Below are 20,065 nucleotides of genomic sequence, written 5' to 3' on the forward strand. Positions count from 1 at the left end.
GAGACCATAGCCCAGGTCACTTTCTATTCCCAATGGAGTCTATATCCTCGCACATAAAATAAAACGGTCGTCGGATTAATTAAATTACAGTAGTTTACTTAGAGTTTGCAGAATAACAAAATTAAGACAACGTGTCCATAAAATGTACTGCGATTTAAAAAAATATTTTACTTAAGATTTTATTTAAAAATAAAAACTAGATGAACTATACCGCAACATGATGCACACACAACCTATCGCAGGCAACTCAAACAGAGAGGCAATTCACTGATAATTGCAAAGGAGATCTTAATCACACAGGGTTTGATTTTAAGTGCGACACAGAGAATAAATAATATAGTGTTGTTCTACAGAACATCGTTATGTTCTTAAAACGCAACTAGTCTAAGTTTATCACCATCCAAAGATTTGGAAAATTTGAAGGGGAATCTGATTTTCAGACTCCCTGGACTGCCTGCAACTTGACAGGATTTTAGTTAGGAACAAGTAAAGGTTTATTCCACTGTGAAAAGAGAAGAAAAGAAACAGAACACCTGAAGACACCTGAAGCAGGACCCACAGCAGAAACATTGTTTCTCTTCTTCTCTTTTCAGCATGAAATAAACCTTTGTTCCTTTGCAGCCTAAACATGCTGACGCAGCTCCCTACTTGAAGAATTTAATTAATTTCATTCATTCACCTTTGAAGATTGTGTATTGCTAATATCTTATTTAATCTGTTCAGATGGTTTTCTTGAAATGTTTAGTTGGACTAAGAAAAGCTATACAGCAGTTAAACACTCTTAGGTGTGACCATGGCTCATTCAGTCAAATGGTATTACGAGAATGAAATAATCAGGTCAGAGGATAAGGTTCAATTCTGTTACACCCCTTATTGACTGTGTTGTTTAACTCGCAGTTTCAGTTTTGTAGTTGTCATTACTTCCCAGCCTTTGTTTGTGACAGGTTTTATGTTGGACTTTCAATTATGTTCTACTCTGCCTTTGAGAAGACTGGAAATCTGCTGCTTTTGAAAAGAATGAAACCTGAAATATTAATAACAAGGGAAAAAACAAATTGGCTGCAGTTAGTTGACATTACAAATATTTAAATCTGTACATGGCCAAAACTAAAATTGTTTATGGCCCTACTGTATATATATATAGGATGATAGCTTCCTCTGTCACCAGAGGTTGAGAATTGAATATACAAGACATGCATTACTCCATTAGGGCCCCTCAACTGTGACAAAGTGGAAAATTTGAGAACTAACAGCTTCGACCATAAATGTCGAAAGATGTAGATTAAATGTCCTTATGGACATTTCCTTACAGACATGTCCTTGTATATTAAATTTTCAACCTCTGGTGTCAGAGGACACTATCCTCCTAAATATAAATTAGCTAGAAGCAGAGTGTTGTGTTCTTCTTTGTTATCTCGTTTGAATATTGCTTCTTTTTTATTCCATGGATTAGTATAGCCCTTAGAAAAAATATAACTGAACAAAATAAATGTTCAGTTTTCCAAGGTAAAAAGTCCATGGACATTAATTTTTGCACATTCTTTGTTGGCACGTATATGTTTTCTAAGAATTTGAAATCAAATAGGATAGATTGAATGAATTCCTGCTGCCATGTAGATGGGATCTCTATTGCTTTGTAATGTACCTTGAATATACTTCAAAACTATTTTCTCAGGCACTGGCAACATTGTGTTCATGTTTTTCTTAAGCTTTTGTCTCTGGTTTAAAATATTGTATTTAGTAATAGTCTTAATATTCTGGTGACATTTTCCCTCCATTTTCTATGATGCTGTATGTATTGCTGTATTGCTCATGTGAGCTATATTGTAAAGACCTGTCTGGATCACAGCACAGTTGATTGGGGGACTGTCCATGCATCCATATTGCTTACTCCTGGTAAGGGCTGTGTTCAGAGACGCCGTTAACCTTACCTGCATGTCTTGGGAAGGAGTGAGGAAAATGGAGCACCAGGCAAATAACTCACAAGACCATAGAGAGACCATGGAGGCTCCGCATAGGAGGCACTCCAACCTGGAATCGACTTAGGGGCTGTAATACCACTAGACTTAGGGGCTGTAATACCACTAGACCACCAAATAGGAAAGTCAGAGAAATTAAGTTCTGCATTTCATGAGCATGATCTGTAGACTTGCACTGTATTGTCAGGAGGGGCCAGAATGGAATGAATTACTTATACTGGTGATTTCATTTCATACAGGGGTCCTGAGTCAATGGGAGTTCCCAGAGTCAGGCTGGGAGGACACCATATCTCTAGGGAAGACTTTTTTACCCTATCTTTTTACATCCAAAATCGACAAGTGTATCTATTCCTGCCAGAGGTTGAGGTGCATTGTTAGGGTTCAGATTGTGTGCGTACAAGAATTAATCACTTAGGCCAGTGGAATTTGTCAGTCGAAGGCTGTGTGACAGGGACACATACTAAACAGTGCCTGCAGCTCTTATAATCCTGGTATTGTCAACTCAGACAACCACATTCTTCTTTATTATGATCAAGGGATAAACACCGATCACGAACACTACAGCACTGTGGTAGACAAACTATTCATATACGTGTGGGATAATCACATAAAGTTGTTTGTATTATGGTCAATAATTTAATTGATAGGGGCACTTTTATTGCAATAGACAACATTCACACCTCTTAGTGGTGCCTATATTTGACCACTAGATGGAGGCGTGGAGCTTTGTTTTGTGTGCTAAGCTGCTCATGCCACTGCGTACACTGTATAATGGAATGCAATTATTTTAGGATGACCTCAACTCTTTTATCTGTCTTTTGGAAACTCTTACCCATAGAGTGTAGCTGTACCACTTACAGGTGGCTGGCAATTAAGGACAGCATTTGCACAACTAACCTGTCCCACAGTAGGCATTGGAGTGAACTATCACAATTAATGGTTGCTTTTCTATGCATCTGTGCAAATAAAACGGATTTGATTCCATCAACACGATGTTGTGAAGTCCTAAATTGATAGCCCAGCCTTCCACAATGTAAATTGCATTACAACAACATGGGCATATTTGACAGGACTCGCCAGTGCATTACCGACTCCCGCGATGGGATTTGAGCTCTATTCCAGTAATTCTCCTGCATCCCCAAAACGGAGCAGAAAGCACAATATCCATCCTCTTAACTGATGAGGAGATTCCATGTTAGAAGGCTCTTTAAGCCCAGAAAGGTCAAACTTCGTGAAGCGTTTCAAAACAGAGGCATTCCCGAGTTTACTATTAGATACAGCAAAGCGTTCATTAGCAAAGAATGTTAATAGTTCGGAGTGTGATCCTCCCTCAGCAGAACACGTTAAAACGGACTATAATTTTCCAAGTGATTTGCGCTTAAAGTGTGTTTAGAAAAACAATAGAATCCCATCGTGAAATAGTCAAAGCTCATTCTCCCGTCAGTGCGGAGTTCAAAGGCCAAGAGCGTGAAAGCGGTCGTGGGTTGGGCAGTCTCAGAAGGACATCAGCTCTGCAGTTCGCTTTAAAAATCCGGAGAAAAAAAAAAGGACGGCGCTGCAGAAAGGATGACCTCATCTCGCCACGTGACGCGATCCAGCTGGCTGGTTGCTGTGGAGTTTTCGCGAGGCGCAGGGAGACAGACCGGGACAGCGGAGCTGAGGCGGCCGACAGCCATTTTAGCGGTTTGCGCGAAGAAATACCGTTTCGAGACCAGAATTCCGGCGGAATCGCGTTGGTAGCTATGGGACAGTGCGGCATAACCTCGTCAAAAACGGTCCTGGTCTTCCTCAACCTAATCTTCTGGGTAAGGAGGTGTTTTATTTGCAGTGCGGCTGTGTAAGGATTGGTCTGCGCAGCGAATCTAGGTTAGCTATGGACAGGCCCGGAGGCACTGGCCGTGATCGAGACGAGCTATGGATGACAAGGTTGTGCGTATTATGTATTTAGATCACCACTAGAACAAGATTTTGTTTTTTTCCACCACGTAGACGTCTGATTATACATTTTCCATGCGGCTGCGTTCAGGGTATATACAACATTGAGCGCAAGTGGGACAGGAAGGCGTTTCAGCTACGGGTGAGATGGGCATTATTGTGATAGCAATACACTGCGGCAGTAGCTCAATATGAAAATGGAAGCGGGGAGCTAAGTGCCTTGTGCAAATGGACAGGTGGGGTGTACAGTACCTTGATCATAACATGCGGGCAGGCTGATTTTCAGAACGCCCGACAAACGTTCAGAAAGGTAAAACGATGCAATAGAAAACGTTTCTTATGGGTTTTTTATTTATTTTTATAGCCACCATAAAGGGATTCTCCCTGACACGGTGTACCGGCTTCAGAGTGCCCGGTGTTTGCAGTGCTGTTCATGACCGTTTCGGTGCTGCGCAGAGCCGGGGTGATAGTTCGCTCTAGCGGCGGTATGTGGATTAGAGCGAGTTTCCTGCAGCACCAGATATGTGCCTTGATCTCTCCGCGATTAGGAATGGAAGGAAAGGGCCAGGAATGTTAGGAGCTGTCCTGGATTTTCTTATGAAAGCCGTGAATTGCGTTTGCGGGCTGTGTGATGTGTGGGACTACCTCAAGGAGAAAGTCCTGCGATTCTCTGCGGCCCTCGGTGCTCAGGCCGCCAGAATCCACACAGCATTTGCTACAGTTTAGTAACATTTTGCGATGTGTACGGCACAGTAAAAACAAGAGATAGTCGACCCGTTCATACATCTAACTCGTGAGGCCTGTGCGCAGGTTTGCTAGGACGATGGGTGGTGTGTTCCCAGCGCGCAGGGGAGTGCAATACTGGGGCTGAGCAAGACACAAGTTTCCCAGTGTCCTGTGTCCCGACGTCTGGCATTTGTGAAAGACATGGTGCACAGCTGCTTGAAGCTGTTCCGTGCCATACTGGGGGATAAAGTGGGTCCACCCCCATTCCTGGCATTAATACAACAATAATATTAATATCTGTTTTATTTAGTTACGTTAGTTTAGTTTATTTAGGAGAAGAGGTAACAAAATAAGCACAATTAGAACAAGGAGCTAGAAAGCAGAAGAGGAAGGAAGGAGCAGACTGACCCAATTAAGTGAAAGACCTCCTGAGGAAGAAGGTCTTGAGTTGGGATTTGAAAGCGCACAGCAATGGTGGCTCTCTGATATCCTTGGGGATAGAATTCCAGAACTTTGGGGCATATCAGGAGAAGACCCTGTCTCCCATAGATGTGGACGAGCTTGGGGGCCAGACAGGAGACCAGAGTCAGAGGAATGAAGGCTGTGAGGTGGGGAGTAGGGAGATTATAACTCAGACAGGTATTGAGGTGTTTAAGCCATATAGGTGAGCATGAGGATTTTGACGTCAACACGGAACTTGATAGGAAGCCAGTGTAAGGACTCCAGGACAGGAGTAATGTGATCTCTTCCATGTGACCTCATCAGGATTCTGGCTGCCGAATTCTGGACACACTGCAGTTTGTCCAGTGTGGATTTAGATACACAGCCATGGGATCATTTAGTGTGACGAAGTGCTATGTAATTGGCTGAAATGAATATGAACCTGTTCATATTCCACAGCTGCATTTCCTGCCACCTCAGAGTGCTCCAACAGCGCACGGTTTTCATGAACCCGTTGGAGTGGCTCAGTTACAATAATGCTTTTCCACACAGGTATCTTCACAAGTTCCAGGACTTGATGAATGAGAAAGGGCAAAGCAAAAAAAACTCCCACTTGAGAAAGTGACAGGACCTGGAATACAGCCGTAATGAGTTCTTAACCTCCTTCAGATTATCGGATTATTCCTATAACGCTTTCTAGAAGGTGTGCTGGTTTGGCTTGTCTCTAGCACTGAAAGACGGTGTCAGGTACTAGGTACTAGGTTCATGGGCAGATTCTGTTTCTGAGTCAGCTTGCAGTTTCTCTAAATAAAAAGGTTCTTATCTGCAGCTTCTTATCACCATCTTGGGTTAGGATCAAATACTACGCATTTGTGAAAGGCAGGCACCCGTGACAGGCAGTATATCTGACTCCGAGACAGGCTGTCTGTTACAGGGTTTAAGCATGTTTTGTAACAAGCAGGAGCTTTCCTGAAGCATTAGCGGCTAAGCAGATTCCGTGAGGGTGCAGTTTGGGCATGTGTCTAAAAAGCCACGTCTGATCGGTGCCTTTTTCAAAATGGCTCTTTAAAACTTGGAGTTTAGATGTGGAAGAATTTCAAAGGTCCAAGGTAATGGGTTTTAGTTTGTGAGTGTACAGCTGCGTTATTGTTTAGGGTAACGTGTGTTAGTGCTGATCTCTTTGGTTACTTTCTAAATAACCCACAAAGCTGCGCTGCGCTTGAAAGCTGTAATCACGACATCCCAGTGCTAAGCTTTTAAATGATTGCTCAAGTTATGTAACAGTATATTAAGTGATGAACTGTTATAAACATTTATACTGATAAAAGATAGTACATTTTTCATTTTTGAGAACATCTCCCTGGGTCCACGAAGGGGGGTGTATTTAACAGAAAGCTTTACTTTCCATTGCATTAAAATTCATGCCCTGGCCTTCAAAACTTAAGGGGCCTTTTTATTGCAAACAACAATTCATCATGACAGCTGAAGTCTGAAACTTTCTCTCGATTGTTCTCGGACCGGAGGAGCTTGAAGGAACAAAAGGCGCGTTAATGCTTATTGAAAAGGTATCTGCTTCTCGAACGAGTAATCTAGACATCAGATGTCTGTGTATTTTAAAATGTGCTCCAGCTGGTTCTGCAGTAGAGGTCACTCAGTGGTAGACTATGGTCCCTTTATTTTTTTAAACCAGTACGTTGTAGCTGTTCAAGTATTTGCTTCTGTCATATATTTAAGTGGAATGGTGCAGAAAGCTAAAGGGTTGCATGTCCAGAGGCATTTTTTTAAATTATTTTATGTTTTTTTTTGCTAATATAGTGTGTGCTTTTAATGTCCTTTACCCAAATAACTCGGCAACAGCTGATAAAACCCTTTTTTAATTCAAAAGACAGGGAATTTGGTAAAAGCCTAATTTATGTTTAGTGTCTGTCCTTGTTCTAAATATACACCACAAAGGGAAACAGTGAGGTGCTGTGCTTTAGAACCTGCATTGCTACATTTTTTTTTAAATGTTTGACTTTTTTCAGTTTTCCATTGACGATAAAAAATAACATTAGGAAATAGATTTGGAACCTTAGCGCTAAAGGGTAAAAACTTCTATAAAATCTTAAGGTGTGCACATGCATGTTCCTTGTAACATCTTTTTGGCGGTGTGCAAAGTTCCTGTGCTCCCACACTCCGAGGCAGAGCGGCGACTGATCCTGCCGTCTTGAGCTGTCTAATCGGAGCGTGTCCTGGGGACGATGAGAGCCGTAATCTTGCCATGCACTAGAGAGGTCGTTTTGGCGCAGGGTTCCCAGTAGCTGAAGGGCCCTGGTCGGCGTTGTGCCAGCAGCAGCACGGCTCTTTTGTCAGAAGTGTCCCGCAGTTTTAGAGTGGCTCTTCACAGAGCTCGCATGCTGTGTTGTCTTTTACTGCACTTTCAGCTTTCAAACAGTGCTTTGCATCTTCTAGAAGTATAAGGACTATCCTGCATAGATAATGTTTCATGATAGTTTCCTTGGCTCTGCAAAAAGTAGACATTATGTGCCCACTGCATTTAATCCCTTTAATACTCTGTTAAATGCACTTTTTTTAGCAGTGCGAGACATTGCTATTTCTTAACTGTCTGTGGGACAATGCTGTGTTCACTAGGTGGTGGTGTTAACAGAGGGGATAATGTTGTGGCAGTAGGCACAGGTGCTTTACAGCTTTGTGGTCCTAACTTTGAACTGACCTTGAGCTCCTCTGGTGTGGAGTCTGCATGTTTCCCTTTCATGTTCTCATGGTTTTCTCAGTGTGTTTCACTTTTCTGATTGGCTGTTTTAATTTGAATTTCCATGGCCAGTGATGGAATGGCACCTCCTACAGGGATGGAGAAATTGTCTGGTCTCAGACACTCCTTATGTTCTGGATAGAGGGGGCAGTGCTACAGCTTGAGTTTTGTACTGCACTATTGTATGTTTTTTTAGTTTGCTTCAGGGTAGAGTTTCTGGAAGTCATTGACGTGGCCCATGGCTTGCTAAGTGGAGCCTAGAGTATTTTTCTTGCTGGGTGCATTTCCATTTTATTCACAAGACCCACCCCCAAGAAGCATTTTCTGATGAAGGGAGATCTTTGGAATCGGGAGGGCTCGTCTGCGTGCGCTCTGACTTGCGATGCTATCTGATATGTAAGCAAGCTTTGCAGGTTTTTGTGGCTGAACAGATGAGCCCTGTTATGATCATGAGGTGCCTCTATGCATTCAGCAACAGATAATCTTTATTCTGATGGATGTGAACCGGAACAACACCTGTATTTTGGATGGTGCCGATGTGCTCACCATGGATTGCCTCCCTAAGCTTTGTGTGGGTGCAGTTTAGCACCAACAACCTTTTTTTTTTTGCTCAGAGGAATTCAACTCTTGCCCATTGTTAATTCCTTAAGCTGTGTTTTAATCTTTAATGTTTGTTTTGAATTTGTGGTAAAAATGGTTATATAGTTAATAGCTGGTTTGCTTAAAGCTGGCTGCTTCAGAAGTTGAGCTTGTGCTCAAGGTTTGCTCTACATTTCTTTAGCACGCAGACTTGTGTAGGCTGATGAAATACAAGGTTGTTAAAGAACATGTCATTTACACTGGGAAGTAAACATTGAGCTGCCTGTAGACTTAAGTTCATTGGAAGTGTGGGTGTTTTTTGGAGAGCTTTTTTGGAACTCCTTGGAGTTTCTGTTCTTAAGACTTTGTGAGGATAAGATTTATATCCTGATTGTTAGTTATCTGGGGGCAAAAGGCACCCCAAAGAATGCATCAGTTGGTTTGGTCACGGAGGAAGAGAACTCTGCCCGATGTGTACCATCTGGGTGAAAAGAAGGGGGGGAATTTGAAGCTGTTCTTTTAAATTATGGGGATCCCTGAGCTACGTGGGGGTGACTATCTGCCCTGCTCTGTTCCATGACACCCGGAGAAGGCTCCATGGGCGAAACGTCGTTTCTTTTCTCCGTGAAATAAACCTGTACTTGTTCCTTTCAGCCTACGCGTGCCGACGCAGCTCCCTACTTGAACTTCCGTTCCATCATTGCCCTCTTCTGCTGTTCCTGCAGGCAGCAGCAGGCATTCTGTGCTACGTTGGCGCCTATGTGTTCATCACGTATGACGACTATGACCATTTCTTCGAGGACGTGTACACGCTGATTCCCGCTGTCGTCATCATCGCCGTGGGGACTCTTCTGTTCATCATCGGGCTGATCGGATGCTGTGCCACAATAAGAGAAAGCCGCTGTGGGCTGGCGACTGTAAGTCCGTTACAGAGTGTTTTTGTTCTCATCTGTCAGTGGCCAACAGGCTTGAGTTGCAAGCTGGGTACAAGGCCTGTGAGCTGTCGCTCAGGCCTGAAACCTGAGAGCTGAATTCAAGTCTTTTCAAGCAGGAAGTTCAGTTCACTGGGGCAAGCAAGTAAATATGCTGAATCTAATTGGCATCAAAAACTGTCCGAGTCAGGGTAGTCGCACAGCATGTTTCATCATAAATCCTCTCCTTTATCCCATCTTTATTGCTGAGCAAGGGTAGTGTAGCAGGGTTTCTGCTTACTGGTACACAAAACAAACGTAAATGTAAGTATTAATTTCCATGTTCAATGTCCTCTGTGTATCTATCCTAACACCGAACATTTTGTGGGGCTGTGGTTTGAATTTAAAGACGCGTGATCTTTGAGTTGTTTTTTTCTCGTCCTTTGTGATTCTGTACATTTATGCGATCGTTTGCCTCAATTAGCAGCCGGTTTTGCTGAAGAAGTGGATGCAGAGGAATTATAGACGTGTATTTTGCGAGAAGTTTGAAACTGAAGTTTGTTTGTCCAGTTATGGGCTCAGATGACAGGAGAGATTCTGCTGTTGTACCATGGATCATTTACTCCATAGCTAATGTCCTGCTTTATAAATGGGTATGGGTCATTTCTGTCAATCTTTAAGATTCTAAGATGAATGTCCTGTTAGTTTAATGTTTTATTCTGTTTCTTGTTCCCCTGTAGTTTGTGATCATCCTCTTGCTGGTTTTTGTAACTGAAGTAGTTGTGGTGGTTCTTGGGTATATTTACCGAGCAAAGGTGAGTACAGTTTCGGTGAGTAAATATTTAGAATGGGCAGGGCTTTTTTTTCTTTCTATTGAGCTGCTTGAGAATCAAGTTTTATTAGATCTAGAAACATCTCGTAACAGTACTGTTATCAGTGTACAGGCATGGTAAATTTGCTAACCGATACTGCCACTGTAGTATACAATGTAATGTTTTGCAAAGATTCTTTTAAGTACTTAGGCCAGGAACACGGATCCTTTATCAATCTATTTTCAGAGTTGTGTTTAGAAAGAAAAACAGCTTCCGTGATCCAGCAGCTTACCTGTATTGGAGTAAAAATCTCTAAATTGAAAGGATGCACTGTAATGTGCATGGGTTCACTGTAAAATACTGAAGCCTTAATTGAACAACTGCTTTGAAGCATTTCGGCTTCTGCCGGAATTAGGCTTAACTCCAAACACAGTCTGATGGGTTTTATTGTGAATTCAGTCTCTGGGAGTATTTTGTTTCATGGGGATGCATTAACCCAGTTCAGACGAGACACGGACGTTAATGTTCTTCCAGTGCTGAAGCGTGAATAAGGACTCTTTCACATGCAGAGCCCACAGATCCTCCAGGGATGTGTGTCTGGTTTATTTCTTTGAGTTTTAGGCCTCTACATGTATACAGCGTAACTATCGAACATCTCGTTGCTGATGGAAAAGATTTGCAGTTGCTTTTCAGGCTCTGCCTGATTCACAAAGAGCAAAATGTGCCAACCAAATATTATCCTTTGTCATTTTAAAATCTTGTCTTCTTATTATTAAAAACAAAATTGTTTCTATAAATGCTGCAAATGAGACATGATCTCCATACAGGCCCACACACATCTCGTTAATGTTTTTTTCTGAGTTGCAGTGGTCTTAGTGGTCTAACCAGGAATCTTCAGCCCTGATCCTAAAGATCCCCAGTTAGTCAAACAACTATTTGTAATGGATGAGGAAGTATCTGACATGCAAATAAAGGGGTGGGGCAGTTATAGTAGCTAGATCTCTAATCGCTTCCAGAGAAGAACAGAGAAGATCGGAACAGCTTTGGTGTTCTGGCATGATACATTATCAAAAGGGAAAATGCATTCTTGTAAATGTCACATAAATGTGAGGGAAAAGCCAAGCCACGTAACATTGTGTGTTTCCAAAGAAGATTGAAATAAATTAAAGAGGGGATTAGAATTTGATGCATCTTTCAGATTAATGGTGTTTTTGTTGGCTTTGCACAGGTGGAAGATGAGGTGGACAGTTCCATTCAGAAAGTATACAATGAATACAATGGCACGAACACAGATGCTGCGAGCCGTGCTATTGACTATGTACAGAGACAGGTGAGTTTGCTCAGTCATACATCACCAAATGCATCCCCATTTAAAAATGATAATTCATGGGAATGGTAGTTTTGTACACGCAATGTTCTGACAGTACAGTGATTTTTGGAGGATGGTAAGAAAAAAGACTTTAAAAGTTTTACAAGTAAGCTGGGGCCAGTTTGGTGTTCAGTAGCTTCTTGAATCCTGGATTGCATCTAGCTATTTCTTGGCTTGAAGCCAAAGTATCAGCTACAGCCTAACAAACATTGCTGGGTAGCGTTTGGATACTCCCACAATTCTTTGAGTAAAGAAATCCTTCCTGTTCTCTTTTTTAAACACTTTTCCATGTATTTTCTGCTTGTTGACCGTGTCCTTTGAATACTTTTATTGGGGCCCCCTTGTAATCTTCTCTGTTCAAGAATGAAAAGGTTCAGTTCTGTGTAGGACATTTTCTTAAACCCGAAAGGAGAAAAGTGCAGAAAATGCCTTTGACATAGGAGATATGAACAAACATGTTAAACTGGGTTGTAGGATGACTCTCGGATCTAAATTTGTGTCTTTATAGCTTCACTGCTGTGGAATCCACAACTACTCTGACTGGAAGAACACGCGGTGGTTTAAAGAAGCCAGGAACAACAGTGTACCGTTGAGTTGCTGCAAATCCACCATTAGCAATTGCACCGGGACTCTGGCTCGTCCTGGAGACCTGTACCCAGAGGTGAGTGAGTGGCAGGCTTTCAGCGCGGTCCTGCTAGTCTGCATTTCTGCGATACTCATTAAGGACTCATGTTGGGTCCGTGCATGTTTTCTCTGTTTCTGTGGGGTGTGCAGGTTTTCATTTTGCACACACCTTTCTGTGTGGCATGATGGTGTGGGGAGAGGAGTCAGTTATGCTGGGGGTATCAGGCTATAGACTCTAGTCTCCCAGAATGTCTTAGTTGTTATAGATGAGTGCTACCCGTCTTGTAATACAGAAAACCAGAGAGAACCGCATGTAGGGTTAAATTCACAATAGTCTTTCACTGGTGTGGCACGAACAGAAACTGAGCACAATACCAGACAGCCATATCGGTATTTGTAATGACTAAGAAGGCAGCGTAATTATCAGATCCCAGCTCAGCACCTGCTTCGCATGACCTCATCAGATAGCTTCAAAGGTGCACAGCATTCTCTGGATATTGCTCATCACGCAAGGGTGGGGTGTGCTGCATTAATGCTTGGGGCATACCTAGTGCCTAACTTTGCAAATACTAGTATTAACTTTGCAAATACTAGTGATGCTTTAGTTTTAAACTTCAGTGATAAAACCCAGGAATGTCACCTTCATCATGTTTCTTTCCAGGGATGTGAAGCCCTTGTTGTGAAGAAGCTGAAGGAGATTATGATGTATGTCATTTGGGCAGCACTGGCATTTGCAGCAATCCAGGTGAGGTTATGAGAAACAAAATAAAGGACAAAGGTATCCCTTCTGTTAAACATGGAAAAACCTGTCATTAGCTGAATAAAAACAAATGGTAAACTGCTGAGTTATACGTATTAAACTTAAAATGCAAGCCACATTATTTTGACAAACCAGCCATGCTTCACTTAGTTCCAGTCACCACAGTCTAAAAATAAGCTGTTAATCTGTTTTGCACATTTTTCTGCATTATATGTTTTTGTTTGGGGTTTTTTTAATCCTCCAACAGCTTTGGAGGCTGTGCCAAATTTAGGTGGAAAATTGCTTGTTTATACAAACAAATCCAGTCTAATTATCATAAGGAAAGAACATGTTGGGAAAGAAATCAAGATTTTACTTCAGCTCCTTTCAGCATGGAAAGTCCTCTGACCTTGCGAGTGGGAAGTCGAGCTGCACTAATTCCAGCCAGCAGGAAGGTTTGTGAGCAGGCCCTGAGCCTGCACACTGACCCAATTGTGTCGAGTCTGCACATGACAGCATCTCCGCTCTTAGGCAATTCAGCTGGGGCTCCTCAAGAATAGGTACTTTTCACGTCGAGAGTTTCAAATCTGATGAATTAGAAGTCTTGCAGGCATCATTGGCTTAAAAAGATGTCTGGATATCTTAGAGTATCTGAAATAAGAAATTAAACTTTCAGGCAAATTAAATGGAACCCAAAGTACAGGGCCAGCATATGGTACAGTAAATTTCCACCCTCTTTAAAAAAAGACACTGAATTATTTATACAGCAGCACTATGGCAAATCTGCACTCAATTTTTTGCATTCTGCATTTTTTATCAGATGGTACTTAGATGTAACTATTTTTTCTATAATCTCTGTGCTGTTCCATTACTTAATATAGTGTGTATTTTAATTGCTGTCAATGAGTAAACAACACAGTAAATTAAACCATTTTCTGTGAGGTGCAGTAAAGGTAGGTGTTAGTTTTAGGTTTTATGTTGTGAAGCTAAAGAAAAACTTCTGAATATCTATTTAACGCACTGGTAAATAAGAAAAGGGTACTTTAATAACCCTTTAGATAAACATCAACTTGATTTTTATTGTAACTAGATAAGAGTAGTTGTTTTATTGTGAGACCAAAATTTTCTTTGTTTCTCTCCTGATAAAAGTGCAGACTGCTGTTGAGTTCTGGGAGAGGGTAGGACGTTTAAAACCTGCTTTTTCCTTTGCAGTAATTTGAGGGACTGAGCTGTGGGATAGAGTATCAGTAAATAACAAAAGGTGTCCTGTTTCACATTGTAACATTATCTGCGTTGTTTCCTGTATTTCACCTCCTTCATGCCTGTGACAATGGGTGGGCAATAGCACAGCATGAGTGGATCACTGATCACAGCTGGATATCCAGTGGTGATGAATTCTTCCAAAAAGGCACATTCATTTTACTTTTTAAGTGTCGACTTGCACTGTCAGATTAAATAACCACTGCAGTTCTACAGTATCCCCCCATAGTATATAATGGATTCTTAAATGACAACAAAATTCTTCAGTTTTGTGCTTGTAAATGCTGTGTTGTGAGGGAATGGTTTTGCGATGTTCGATGTTTGCTGATGGCGGGTCAGTCGTCGGTAATTTGATTTCTCGTTTATGAGAGGAGGTGGATAAGCTCTCCTGTCGCCCACTGACAGCTGTTCAAGTACAGCCTGCTTTCATTCCAGAGGCCTCTTTGGGGGGGCTCTTTTACTTCTGGAAAGCCCCAGTCGATTTGGTTGCGCGGTCTGCCCTGGGCGGTAGGTTTTAGAATGCTTGCCTCGTTCCCCCATTAGTAACCTTCTGTCCTGGAGGCTTTCTAAAGAAGAGCTGCTCCACGGCCAAATCGGCGCTGGTTCGCTATTCAAAATCCTGAAGGATTTTTTCCCCCCTCGCCTCTGCGTTCCTTGCTAGCGGGCCCTTCGTGGGCCGCGTGCGCCCGGGACGCTGGGAGGCCGGCTGGCGGAACCGAGCTGTGTGGTACCGCCCATTGGGGGTGGAATTCCCCGAATGAACGGGGCCCGATCACCGTCAGTTCCTGAACTCTTTTTTGTTCCCTCACCCCAGATGCTGGGGATGTTGTGCGCCTGCGTTGTGCTGTGCCGGAGGAGTCGGGACCCCGCCTACGAGCTGCTCATCACCGGAGGCACCTATGCGTGAGGAGGAGGGCTGACACGGGCTTGCCGTCCTGTCTGTGTGGGAAGGCTCGAGAGGGCAGGCGCTTGCTAGCTTTCTTCTCTTCTAGTGAGCTAAAGCACACCTTGCACAATTCAGGATTGCCTACGGTGTACACTGGTGATGGGTACAGCTGCAAATTATTTATTTCTGTGCTTGGAAGTTGGTACAGTATTTTAATTTAAACATTTCTTTTACAAAACAACAAACACTAAAAAAAAGTCGGCTCTTTTGTCTGCCAGGTGAGAAATTTGCTGCACAGCCCCTTTCTTTCCCTCCTTAGTGAACCTGCAGGACAGTTGAAATAAGACGTCTGCTAATCAAACTAAAAAATATTCTGAATTTTATTTTTTGCTTGTGTGGCAGTTTGCACTATATGTAGGACTTTGCAAATATTTTATAAATATTTAATACTACATGTAAATACAAAAGATGGGGAGCTCCCATTTGTTTGTAGGGTGCCTGGTGTTACTGCAGTGTACAATTCCTAACAGTCCCTGCCCATCACCAGTCTGCATTTCTTGAGTATGCCTAATATCAGTGTATCGTAAGGTCTGTATGTAGATAAAGGATTGTATAGATTTGTTTCCAATCTAGGAGATCAAACTTTAAATTGATCAGTGATTCAAGCTCTTGAAGTGATCCTTCAAAATATCCACCTTACAGTTTGATATGTCTCTAAAAATTGGCTGTTTGGGATTAATCTATAAAAACTACATGTTCTGTACTAAAAATGTTTAGTTTTGATAGTCCAATTTTTCTTTTGAAGTTGTGTGTGTGTGTGGGGTGTACTGTTAAGAAATAGATTTTAAAATTGATTTGAGACAAATGTAGCTGTGTAGAATAACACTATCATGTAAAACAGGAAATACATGTAAATAGGTTTCAATGAAATAAATCTCTGTAAATGAAATACAAAATAAGAACAAATTTACAAGTCATGTTGCTTGCTTTGTGTGGTGTTATTTGTTCTTGATGTTCTGTGCTGGAGGGTTTTACTTGGTGTCTGTCTGACAGTAAGTCTTTTTGTTTGAAATGCAGGAAGGTCAGGATTTAAAATTGAAATTCTGTCTGCCTTTGTAGTTTCGCATATTTGAGATGCTTCTCAGGCATGAGAAAATTGAAGTGTGTGCCTCCCCTCGGCAGCAGCGATTTTAGTGACAGGTTTTAGTTTAATTCATCAGTGGAGACTTTCTCATATTGCTTGGGTACAAAAGAGCTGGAAATAGTCCTGTTATATTTTAGTCCTGCGTGATTTAAATTTTAACATAAATTCAGTCAGAAGGCGTAGTTTGCATCAAGGTAGGTCTTGGAGAGGATGAAAATACAAAACATTATGACCACAAAGCATTCAATTTATCCAGTATGTATTCAGATTTTACTTGCAAGTGTTGGTACATTTTACCTAGAAGCACTGTGTATTTCCTCCAGGAATATTTTATTATAAATATATTTATAATACTTTGGGACTTTTTTTCCCAAAAACATTTGCACAGCCATGGGGCAAACTCTAGGAATGCCCTTATAGTTCCATGGCTTCTCTGCAGACAAAGCAAGCTAATTCACAATGGTGTATTGTCTAAATGCTTTCTTATTGTAGGAGTCAGGGACTGAATACCCTTGTCCTGAAAGGGGTTAAAGTTCACGTTTTTCCCAGGGATAGTATGTAGTTTTTTTCAAACCGTGCCATTTGTTCCTATAAAATACCAGCTTTTTATTCTGGAAGTGTCTTAACATTTAACCTTTAACTTAACAGTCCTGTCTTTTAAACAGAAGAAAATTATGCTTGATTCAATAATAATTCCTGAAAACTACAGCTGGGACCACGTATAATTAGAGAATGCTGAAGTATCATGAATCAAAAATAGTAAGATTGAATGAGCTATCAGTATATAACGTGGATAACTTGGTGTTGGAGAAATATATTTCTTCATGATACTTTGTATAAATTTCTCGTAACAGTTGATTTAACTTTAGAATCTGTTTTTCTGCTTTGACCTTGGTTGGCGCTGAATTATCCAAGAGGAGAAAATGTTGTTAATCTTTAAATTCACTCAAGCAAAAGCTCTGCTAATGATGCCGATGCAGACTGTTTTAGAGTGCAACAGACCTGAAACAGTGCAGTTGAGCAGACCCCAGCAGGGTGAGTGGGTAGTCCTGACTCATTTTCCAGAGAGCTTTCTTATCTTACTGATCTGCTAAGGTAACTGGACACCAAGGATCCAGACAGATCAAAATACGTTCACCTGTTTGTGAGCATAAAGGCTCTGTACTTGTTGAGGTAGGTGCATGCCAGACTGCACCCTGGGGGGAAATGTAATCCCTCTGCTTGCAATGATACCTCTAGGAAAGAAATCCATGCGTCGTGATTAGGGCATTGAAAACCACTAGAACCTGTGTAGAAGTGAGGCCTATTCTATTAGCTTGTAGTCATTAGACGGTGATTGCAAGACTCTTCCTATTAGTAACCTAAAGAACAGGAGAAATAAGCTCCTGGTTTGCAGACCAGAACAGGCAATTTATCTCATCTAGGTTGTTTGATTGCTAGAAGCTAATTTATCTGAGCACCTCATCCAGCTTTTCCTTGAAAGGGTCTCTCCTTTGACATGGCAGGGTAGCTTGTTCCAGACGCCAACAATCCTTTGTGTAAAGCCAAGTCTTCTGTTTGCAGTTTTAGAGGTACTGAACGTTCGTTTTCCGTTTGTGCCCCGTGGCTTGTGTTTCACTGTTGATACTGAAGAAGTCCATTAGGGTGGCTTTGCCAATTTTGTGCAGACTATAAAGATTCATTACTTTTAGTGATTCAGCGTGGGTCATTCCATTATTAAGTGATGCAATATATAATCTCCGGACTCATTCCACAGAATTTGAAATGGTCTATTTGGAATTTGGAATTTGGGATTGCCAACTAGATGTTTTATCAGGTGTTGGATTCAGCTATGAATCCTGAAACCAGGTCCCTTCAGAGAACTCGACGAATGCGCTAAACCCTGGTGACTGGTGACTGCTGGAGAGCTTCAGAAGAGTATTATTAGATACTGCAGGAATATCTTGAGATGTTACCCACAGTCTGTTTGAGTCATCAGAAATCACCCTGCAGAGGTGGCTGTTATACGTCTCTTTAATGCTCTCTCAATCCCTGTAATGATGGTACTGTCTTTGTTTAACAAGGTGAGATTTAACAATGGGTGAGTACATGGAAACAAAGTGCCTACTGTAGATTGTCCTTTTCCAAATGGAAACATTTACCGAACAGGTGAACTGTTGCCCCCCTAACACAAGCAGAGCTTTGAGAATTTAGAGTTGAGAACAGAAGCCAGTATTTTGATATACCCACCAAATTTTGAATCTTTACATCTCAGCTCAGCGTATGGGGAATGAAAAAGTCTCCTTATGATCTCCTCTGATCTGCCCAGCCACGGAACTATTTATTTTTGACACACTACAAGCCCCACAGTGAGCTACAAAGCAGGAAACACGATGGGAGAGGCACTCCTCCATCCGAGGTCATGAGCCACTGTTGGTTTCTGGTCAGCTATTCCTAAGAGCCCTGGTGCCACTGAGCCAGCTGTACGTTAAAATATCTGGAACATGGACTGGGAGGTGTTCGTGGTGTCTTTTAAATCCAAAAATGGAACTAGTTTTACTTTTGTCTCTGTCCACAGGGGAGTTTGCCATTTTCTCCAGCCTTTATGTGCAAGGGCAAATGTAATATTCAGTTCTGTTTTACAGCTACGAAACCGTAAGGACTGCACCACGCACGTCCCTTCATTTCAAGTCCGTAACCAGCACTTTCCACAGATGTCACACATACTGTAAAAGTGAACATCCTGGGAAGAAAACAGGTTCTATCATTTCATGAGCATTTTTAAAAATATTACAGCTAAATTGTGCAGTATTAAAAAGCCAGCAGGTCTTGGGGTTGTGAGGACCTGTTTGTTTTCAGTGCAGACAGTGAAAGGTAGCTTTGTGTACATTTTCCATTTCTGCCTGCTGTGGCAGTGATAAATGTAGAGGTGACACTGCAGTTAATCCTTTCGTCTTGATCCAGGCATCATAGCAAAATAGTACATGATGTTACTGGAAGGACTGGCTGATGCGTTCTTAGGGTGTGATTGTCATTTTCTTCTAGAAACTTTAAACCAGGGGTCTCAAACTCAGTTCTGGGAAACCCTAGTGTCTTCTGTGTGTTTGTTCCTCTCAGGGCAGGTTACATCCTATGTAATTATCATGAACTAATTAACATGTAATAATTTTAACAAGAGTCTGAGCTGATTTATAGGCAACTACCATTAAGTGATTGTCTTTGTGTAATCAACTGTAAATCACCTTAAGAAAAATCCTAAATAGTCTTATTTAGAAAATAATTAGTTAATTACATAAATTGTTCAATTGAGCTCAGAGACCCAGCCCTCCTGGAACTGGGTTTGACACCCTTGATTTAAAGTCTAAATGTGCTTCAGTATTGTGTTTTTGTTCATTTTTCTACATTATGAAGTTGTTCTAAATGATTTATACTCTTAGGAATTGGCTTTTAAACCAGAGCACCACAGGACATGCTTGCCTACAGTCCTAAAGACATCACTGAAGCTCATCTCACGAATACAGTGACAACAACATTAGGATTTAGTGTTTTTTTTACCTTGTGTTTAAAACTTAAACGTGCTGTGTAATCGGAATGGAATGAGACCTTTTGTAAACCTCCTTCATTATGATTGTAGAACGAGTCCAGCTGGAGTATTTCTGGTGAACAGAAGAAACCCATAGTCTGCAGTTAAACAGTTTGAGAGCTGTGTCGTATCTAATATGTATTGTCAGCAACAGGAATGACAAAACTCTCATAGGAAATCAGTGCTGTACTAATCGGTAATAAGCAGGGGTTCTGGGATGAGATGTATCATTATATTCAAGCCAGGTACTACAGAACCTTCCTATAAAACTGATGACCACATACAGTAGTTGTATCTGCATTTTAGCAAGAAAATAATGTGTTTGCTTCATAGTTCACGATACAAA

At 41.5% G+C, this 20,065-nt stretch overlaps 1 protein-coding gene across 1 annotated transcript; it reads left to right on the forward strand.

The window, feature by feature from the left end:
- The first annotated feature begins 3,569 nt into the window (after positions 1 to 3,569).
- On the forward strand, positions 3,570 to 15,990 carry LOC148831538 (tetraspanin-3). Its single transcript, XM_088921048.1, has 7 exons — positions 3,570 to 3,784; positions 9,138 to 9,329; positions 10,064 to 10,138; positions 11,364 to 11,465; positions 12,013 to 12,165; positions 12,790 to 12,873; positions 14,942 to 15,990. Exons 1-7 carry the CDS (start codon positions 3,722 to 3,724, stop codon positions 15,032 to 15,034), a joined length of 762 nt encoding a protein of 253 aa, XP_088777174.1. The 5' UTR covers positions 3,570 to 3,721; the 3' UTR covers positions 15,035 to 15,990.
- The last annotated feature ends 4,075 nt before the right edge of the window (positions 15,991 to 20,065 follow it).

This window comes from Atractosteus spatula, chromosome 7, assembly GCF_055471065.1.
Source record: "Atractosteus spatula isolate fAtrSpa1 chromosome 7, fAtrSpa1.hap1, whole genome shotgun sequence".
NCBI classification, from domain to species: Eukaryota; Metazoa; Chordata; class Actinopteri; order Semionotiformes; family Lepisosteidae; genus Atractosteus; species Atractosteus spatula.

Coding starts and splice junctions, on each gene's coding strand:
- LOC148831538 (XM_088921048.1), top strand. CDS start 3,722: ATGGGACAGTGCGGCATAACCTCGTCAAAAACGGTCCTGGTCTTCCTC. Junction 3,785..9,137: donor TCCTCAACCTAATCTTCTGG/GTAAGGAGGTGT, acceptor CTGTTCCTGCAG/GCAGCAGCAGGCATTCTGTG. Junction 9,330..10,063: donor GCCGCTGTGGGCTGGCGACT/GTAAGTCCGTTA, acceptor GTTCCCCTGTAG/TTTGTGATCATCCTCTTGCT.